Consider the following 9,311-nt stretch of genomic DNA (forward strand, 5'->3'; position numbering starts at 1 on the left):
GTAAAATTAAATATACTAAAACAAATAAAGGAAAGATATTTTTTTTAAAAAGAAAATAATAATAATAATAATAAAACTTATAAAAACACAACAAAATGGCTAAAACTTAAACTAAAAAGAAAAAATTTAAAATATAAAAATCTAATCTAATTCAAAACGTTAACCAAAACTATAATAGTATATGAATGATAAAAAAAAACCCGGCTTTAGACTAGTTTGTCGTCATTGACACCCTTAAATTTAAATATATTTTTTTGTGTGTGTGTGTGTGTGACGGAAATGTTACGCCCCTTACCATACTGTGATGCCGTGTCCCGGCGCGCCGAAACAAAAACATTAAGTTGAACTGTTCTGGAACAGTGTTGTAAATACAACTTAACCACTGATTTCTAGTTGTGTCCTCTTTTGGAAGGCCAAGCAAAGTAGATTCACTTTCACAACGAACTTTGGGTAAGGGAGGTATAGTCGGATGCGCATATATTCAAACAAAGATCAAAAGATGTGGCCAAAATACTAAGCCACATTTATTAAAATTAAACCTGCCTCGTATTATACATTTAGACCCAGTAAATCCAGTGCTGTCTTCTTAACAGAGAGAATGTGATGTAATACTGTCTTATTTTCTTCCTCTCCCTCTCTCCATTTTTTCTTCATCTCTGGTTCCTTTGATCAAAGGCCAGCCACCGGTTTCTGAGCGAGCTCTATAACCCCCTCTTGTATTTCCTGTCTCCCCCTTTGGCAGGTTTTGGCTACCTGACCAAGCAGCTGATGGGACTGGCTGGCGGCCGGCTGGTGCTCGCACTGGAGGGGGGTCACGACCTCACCGCCATTTGTGATGCCTCTGAAGCATGTGTTTCTGCTTTGCTTGGAAACGAGGTAAGAGCCGATTGGAGGAGGGTGACTCAGGGATGGACAGGGCTTTATGAATGGAGGAAAAGATGAAGGGATTTTACAAAATGACAACATCCTCCAATGTTCAGCAATAGTTTTTTTTTTTTTCTGCTGGCTCAACTGGGCCAGTCATTCAAGATTTGACTTGCCCTGAGACAAACTTTTTTTTTTTTGAAATGTGAAATGTGTCATTTCTGCAGTACTGGTGGCACTGAACAGAACTGGAAAAAGAATTACTGTCTTCGAAGTATTTTCAAACAATTTCCTCCCTTTCATTGTTCGGACAAACATATATTCCTGCCATTGTTTTAAGCAAGGGATTTTATCAAATGATGCCATTTTATGGAACAGAAATTACAAATGTAACCTGTCCACACTTTCCTTTCCTGAAATATTTTTTTATTTATAAAATGGGTAAAAAAATAAAAAAATATATAATCACACACATAATTTAGTAATAAAAATAATAATTTACTCAACCTGTCTGCACTCCACTTTCATTAAAAAAATTTAATATATAAAATAAATGTAAATTATACATATATACACACACATATATAATTATATAGATAGAAAATATATATCTATCTATGTGTGTGTGTTTGTGCATGTAATTTTTTGTTTTATTTTATATTTATATATTTGTTTTTTACACATAAGTGGTGTAGACAGGTTGAGTAATTAAATTAAAAATTATTATTTGTATTATTAATATTATTAACTAAACTCCGCTTCCTGTAAAAAAAGAAAGTTTATATAAAATCTATTATATATATATATTTTATATATAATTTATTTTTATAGAAAAGTGGAGTTTTGTTATTATTTTTAATATTAAACATTTGAGTTTTTTTTATAAGTTAAATAATCAATTTTAAGCATTCCTGTGCAATAGCTGGTCTTTGCTGGGCATAATTTTGAGTCAGGTGGACAGTTTTTTACATTGTCTCACACCATGAATTGATGTTTTTAAGGCAGTGTGCCAAGTTAAAAATAGTTCGAGTTTTACAAAAGAATCTTGAGCACCATTGTGTGTCGTCTAGCTGGCTTTGAGTGCAAAGAACACGTGTATGACACCCTAATGTTTGCTGGCCCTGTTTTGTCAAGCCCCGTCCTTTTTCCTCCCACCCAGCTTTTGTCTAGGGTGTCACAGACTACATGTTTGTCAGGGTGTGTAGTTAGCAGCACTCCCTTTGTGCTGGCCAGCCACCAAGGTTCAGCTGACACGGTCATAATCCAGTCAGAGGGTGGGAGGGGAAGAATAGCAAACGCTTCACTGTCCGCACACACACAAACAAGACAAATGAAGCTGTAGGGCATCATTTATCCGCTTGTCTCTGTCAGATGAAGAATCATTTCTTTTATCTTTCCATCTCTCATCTTCACTGCTATTCTTTCTATTCATCTTCTTTCATTCAGGGCCTTTCCTTTCTCTTTCTAAATCAAATACGCTCTCATTTTGGCTCTGCCTTGCTGTCTAAACAGTACACTAAATCTAAATGAACCTCATAAGTGAGTGATTTGGAACACTTTACATAGGCAGCAGCTTATTGCATCCATCCTCAAATGATTTCAATAGAGCTTGACATTAGCATGTTGCTAAGATAAATATGTGATACTCTAACCAGCAAAAAATACTATAGCAAAACCAAATAGACTGTAATGTTTTTCTGAATGACTAATCCACTAGTACACATGAACAGCTAGTGTGACCCATACATGTACATGGGAAAGGAATGACCTTTTTCTTTTACCTATAGGGCACCACATATCTCCACAGTGGTAGGCTTGTCAGGAAATATGTGCACTAACTGAACTGGACCCGTTTGCTGTAGAGGAGAAGTGCGTAATGGCAGCCCTAATGCAATAATCATAATCGGTTTACCTCCACCAGCATTCAGACTGTGAGTCTGCAGGCCCGCCTGGCGCTGCCTTCATCTCCAATTTACCCCATGGGAAGCTTTGTTGTCATAGCAGGAAAAGGATAGAGGAGACGGAGGCACTGAGTAAGCAAAACTGCTCAGTAAGGGCCCGTTTCAGCTGCCTATCGAGTGCACTCCCTAGAGGGATGTTGAGAGGGGGCTCAGAGTATCTCACGCTCGCTCTTCCCTTTCAGCTTTCAGACGCTACCAGCAGCCCATCTGAAAGCAGTTAGCTTCACACCTCTCGCAGACGGGGTCACTGACAGCCAGAGAGACAGAGACAGACTTAAAGTAATCAAAGGAAATTAGGTAGCACAAAATACAGAGGAAGCTTATGTCATAAAATCAGAGAGTCTAATTTCAGAGTAGAAGAACCGACTTTCCCATGAGCATTGGACACTCAGAACAACTTGTGCCACATTAGGACGCTTCGGTCCTCTATAGCTCACACGTCATTTAATATTGCTCGTCTCAGCCTTTTCAGTCCAACTATGAAAATCGGAGGCCTTGTTTAAACGCATGTTTCTTGTGAAGTAATGCATGTTTTTTGTGATGGTGTTCGTTGTGTTTTTTTATATTTATTTTAATTATATTCATATAAAGATACATTTTAAAAATTGTGTGTGTAATGAGTTATATATGAGTTATATATATAATGGCATATGTTATTGCCAACAGGTATTAAACATACACAGTAAATTTTGCAGTGTTAAATTAACTCTATAAGAGTTGAATTTAACACTACATAATCTTTATTTATTATTAGATATTATTAATATTATTGAATATGTTTGATATTATCATTAGATTGTTTTTATTTTTCGAATGTTTATATTATCTGTATTTTGCTTGTATAATGTGTCAACAGGTATATTCTACTCCATAATATCTACATTATATTTAATAATAATTAGAGTTATTAAACAATGCAATATCATCTTTAAATATTCCTGTTGTAATTTTTTATTATTATTACAATTAGATTAATATTAAATTATTTTCTATATAATCATACAACAAAAATGTGTATATTATTTTCTAAATGATCATATAAAAAAATTAATTGTATAATGATCCATTGTATATATTAAACAATTGAAATATTGTACTCTATAATATTTAAAGATTACATGGTTTATTATGTTTAAGAATTATTGTTATTAGATGTAATAGCATAGTATAAACCTCAACTGTAACAGAATATGTTTTAAATATTATTACCATTATTATATTTGTATATTATATTAATAATTATATTATTATAATTATAAGGACAATATTATAAAAACAATATATCTTTATTTTTCTATATTTGTATTGTTTTATTATAATAATAATAATAAGAAGAAGAAGAAGAAGAATTTAAAATAATACTTAAATATTTCATATTTAAAAATGTCAACATCCATAATGTTAGCATTATATTTAATAATAATTAGAATTATCAAACATAATGTTATATAGATTTTTTTCTTTTGTCATTGTAATATTATCATTAGATTTATATTGTATTAATGATTATATTTTTATAAGTTTTATCATGTATCTTTTATCATTTCTATACAATGATACAAAGTTCTTTCGCTCGTCTCTGCCTTTTCTGGCCAACTATGAAAATTGGAGGCCTTGTTTAGATACATGTTTCTTGTAAAGTAACATGCGTGTTTTTCATGGCACCCATTCAGTTCAAGCACACGGTCACTTGACGACCCATGCAGGACCCATGCAGGACCCATCTCAGGCCAGATAGAAGATAATGAGAAACAAGAGCACGGACTGTAATCAGTATAGCAGGAAGCAGGTTTTTTATTATTTGCATTCAGGCCGACATTGTAACGGAGGTGAAGTTCAGGGCAGTGAGTAGATGATGTGGATAGAGTCTGAGAGCTTTGGAGAGCGTGTTTGAACTAGAGACTCATGGGATAACAGGTGCTGCAGCTACCCCAACCTCTACACGCCTGGTTTACTCATTCAGTTCTCTATTACTTGGAAGGTAATATGATAAAACTGAACACACTACATGAAGCCATGAAAATTAAGTTGTATGCAAATGCAATTATGATTGTTCATAATCATGTTCATTACATAAACATCAAAAGATTAACTGAGAATGAGTTTTAATCTACTGGTATCATTCATTTATACATTATTCATTCCCAGTGTACATTTTTATAATGTAATATACACTGTATATATTACATTTATTTTTTTAAAAATGAACACACACACACACACATACATACAACAAAATTTAATATTTAAATATTACATAGTTTATTATGTTTAATAATTATTGTTGTTAGATATAATAATATAATCTGTAAATGTATCAGAGTAGAATATTTAGGTTATTTCTAAATATTATTACCATTATTTATATTTATATAATATATTAATTATTATATTGTTATAATACATATATCTATATATAGATATATCACCATATAATTTAATATATTACTATAAAGATATATTTAAAAAAATATAAATAATAATTAATAATGTGTGTATATTATAATAATATAATAATTTAAAATGTCAACAGGAATATTCTACTGTAGTAATTATCATTATTAAACAATGTAATGTAATATTTAAATATTACAGAGACCTTGTTGTCATTTTTGTTGTATTATCATTAGATTTATATTATATTAATAATTATATTTTTAATCATATACATTTATATTTATATAAATACTCTGTTTTACTCTGATTATGTTTGGTATAGACCAAAACTGTCAGTAAATAAAAAAGCAATCACGAATGATCTTCTGATGTTTTTTTTTTATAAGTAATCATAACCTAAGTATGGTCCTATAAAGGCTATTGTGTCCAAATCGTGTTCAGAATATACAGTATAAGCGAAACCACATGCCGACATGATCTTGTCACTTTAAAGGTCCCCTGAAATGCTTAGAAACACGCAGCGTTACTCTATGTGTTGACTTCATTTTAACTGAAACAGGAAGACAGGGCGGGACATATCAAGCAGCCCCGCCCCTTTTTAAAATAGCCAATAGCGTTCGTTTATATATCACAGCTTGGGCTAGAGCCGTTTGATTTCATGGGGACTTTAAAGGGGCTCCGATCGCTTATTGTCAAATTCAAGCAAACTGCTGTCAATCCCCTGAAACTATCTACATGTAGGTGTGCAAACACCCAGAGTCCATGAAGTGAGAGAGTTCACTCCTGTGTGACTGTGGTCATTATATTGAGCGTTTAACTGCCTGGGCTAGAGTGTCAAATATACTTCCTCTTTTTTTAAAGGCAGGTAAAGAGAAGGTGGCGCTGTTATAATGAGGATTGTGTTTCCTTTGAAAGTGAGTCACATCTGATGATCAGTTCTCTCACTGAAAGGTTTCACTGGTAAAATAGCTCAAGGATGATGCTTCGACTCTGATGTCATTCAGCTCTGCAGGCAGATGTTGTTCTCAAATTGTGCTCATTAGCAATTATATGATAAACAGCGTCCTATTGGCTAATTGTTTCCAGTCACCGTGAGGTTTTTCTCTGTGTTTACCCAACAGCTACAGTAAACATGCCAGCTTTCACCTATGAAGCCTGGGGTTGATTTCCAGAATTTTCTGTCCTGTAAAGGACTGTTTGTTAGGTGGCTGCAATCATTTCATGCAAGGTTGCTTTAGCATGAACTGTAATCAGCTCCGTTAGGGCTGGTCAATTATGTCCCTCTAGTAAAATAACAACACTCAGTAGGTTAATACAGTGGATCTGTAAGTTTCTGGAGACTTCCCTAGTTCCCAAATCTTGCTTGCTTTCACACATTTTAATCTACCCTGTCAACTATATAAGAACAAATGAGTTTCTCAGCCACCTTCTTTGCTGTTGATTATGCAGATCTGAATGCAGGGATGGCAATATTTTACGTGAATAATGACTTAAATTTCATGCAAAGTAATTAGAAGACTTATGAAATGATAAGAGTTTTGCTTTCAGTTGTCTATTCCTTTCATACTGCTCTTGAAATTATTATTATTATTATTTTACTAAATATAATTATTTTTCAATTAAAAAAATACTGTAAAAAATATATTTATTTATTTTAAAAATATATAAAACATTTTATTTATTTTTTATGTTCATTGTTTTAGTCGTTTTTATATCATTAAAATAACAGAAAATATTACAGACATTTACAGAACAATGTTGCTCTGCTGGCAATAAAGTTTAACTTTTAATTTTTTTTTTCAGTGAATCATGTAATTTCATTAACCAAACTGTAAAAACTAAAAGGAAATACAGCTTTCATTGTTTTTACCAATAAAACCATTCCATCATGTATCAGAAAGAATATATAAAGCTGAACGTAAATACAGAAAATTAATTTTACTGCCAATATTGTAGGCTTCTGTTTTTTCTCATTTGTAAATATCACATAAACGGATACATGTGAATATGCTTGTTTTTTCAGTAGTTTTAGTTATTCTACTTAAAAAGTGGGGCATTGCCCAAAAATATGAGAACCACTGGCTTAATGTATTGCAAACAATCAAACTTTGTTATTCTTTGCTTCTCTGCACTGTTGCGTGTTCTTTCAGTAACCCTGTTTTGCATGAAGTTCCCAGTTTGTTTGGCTTCATCCATATTTGAAGGACGTGCCTCGTTCTCAAACAGTCAGAATTTATATTACTGCAGGCAGTGTGCAACAATTTCCCATCATTCTCTGGGGCAGCATGACAACGATAAAATCCATAGATAAAGCATCATTTACACACCTAATTCTAGTTTTTTGCTGTTTGTATTTATTATAACGTGCAAAGTAGTAAAAATGTGTTTGTATGACATTGGCCAACATGTTTACTTTATTCTGACCACAGTTACTTGAAGGCACAATGTCATAACTATGATTTGCAAGCTTGTAAGTAGGAACTTGCCAGGGTGACTTGCTTAAAGTGCTGAGAACATTACAAAGTTGAGTCAATGAGACATGACCCTCTTCAAGACTTCTCCCCCAGAACAAATACTGTATTCAGGAAGTGTTGCAGGAGAGCTGTTGGGTGAGCACTATCTTCTCAGTTTTTGTGGTCTGTCCGTTTGATCTCACCCAAAGCTCAGTGTGTGGGGTGCCAGTGACTGAATAAGGCTCTTTCTTGTCCAGCGTGAGAGTTTTCTGTCTGGCAACCCTGAATCTTGGGCTACACTTTACTGCACTTGCTCTTGTTTCACACTCATCCTGAATTGTGTGTGTATACAAATAACTACACACAAACACACACACAACCTCTCAGGTTTGGGATCAGTAAGATATTTAATGTTTTGAAAGAAGTCTGTTGGGCTCACCAAGGCTGCATTTATTTAATTAAAAATATTGTTAAGTATTATTAATTTAAAAAAAAAAACTATTTTTGTTTGAATTTATTTTAAATGTAAGGAATCTCAGGAATTAAATGTTAATTCCTGAGATGCAAAGCTGAATTTTCAGCATCATTACTCCAGTCTTCAGTGTCACATAATCCTTCAGAAATCATTCACAGGCCGCGGGCGAGAGGGAAAATCAAATAAATCCCACTGTCATGCTGGATGCTGGCAAATGGCATGTGTTTCATACCTGCCAAGCAGCTTGGCGTGCGCTGACAAGACCTATTAAAGTTTATAGACGTGCAGCAGGGCCGTCCATCACGATGACGGACAGGTCGGGCCCCTCCCCCTCGGCCGGTGCCAGGGCAGCAGAGGGTCGCGGTCGCAGCGGGATTGGAGAGCCGAGAGGGGCCGGGCTGAAGCGCGAGGATTCCTGAGGGAGCGTTCCGGGGGGACGAGTGTTGACCTACAGTCAAACCGCACAGCAGGAAAGTGTGAATGAATGACCAGCTGGCCTCACACACGCAGACTTTTCACCCCTCCATATGGGACCGCTGACTTCAAGTCATGTCGGAATGGTCGTATTTACGAGATGAACGCGACTGCAACTCGTACCGGTGGGAAACTCTGGATTGCCTTTAAGGCCAGTCTTAGGTCGGGCCCCTCCCCCTCGGCTGGTGCCAGGGCAGCAGAGGGTCGCAGTCGCAGCGGGATTGGAGAGCCGAGAGGGGCCGGGCTGAAGCGCGAGGATTCCTGAGGGAGCGTTCCGGGGGGACGAGTGTTGACCTACAGTCAAACCGCACAGCAGGAAAGTGTGAATGAATGGCCAGCTGGCCTCACACACGCAGACTTTTCACCCCTCCATATGGGGCCGCTGACTTCGAGTCATGTCGGAATGATCGTATTTACGAGAGGAACGCGACTGCAATGTCGTACCTGTGGGAAACTCTGCCTTTTCTTTGAGGCCAGACTTTCAGAGTTGGCAACATGTCAATTGAAGAATCATGGCAGAAGCAAATTGATATTGAGCATAATTATCTTTTCATTAGCCGGGCTTCCATCCACATAGATTTTATGCCAGATGAATAATAAAACTATATAAAATTGTATTATATAATATAATAAATAATATGATATATATATATATATATATATATATACATATACACACACACACCA

General features: G+C 35.1%; 1 protein-coding gene across 1 annotated transcript in view; it reads left to right on the top strand.

Annotated features, from left to right (window-relative positions):
* Nucleotides 1-9,311, top strand: part of LOC107754005 (histone deacetylase 4-like) — a 117,756-nt gene that overhangs the window by 103,754 nt on the left and 4,691 nt on the right. Inside the window, exon 22 of the mRNA XM_016570306.1 lies at nucleotides 743-876. Coding sequence (XP_016425792.1) covers nucleotides 743-876 — 134 coding nt within the window. The remainder of the gene's footprint in view (nucleotides 1-742; nucleotides 877-9,311) is intronic.

This window comes from Sinocyclocheilus rhinocerous, unplaced genomic scaffold (genome assembly GCF_001515625.1).
Source record: "Sinocyclocheilus rhinocerous isolate Xijiao unplaced genomic scaffold, SAMN03320098_v1.1 scaffold1554, whole genome shotgun sequence".
Classification (NCBI taxonomy): domain Eukaryota; kingdom Metazoa; phylum Chordata; class Actinopteri; order Cypriniformes; family Cyprinidae; genus Sinocyclocheilus; species Sinocyclocheilus rhinocerous.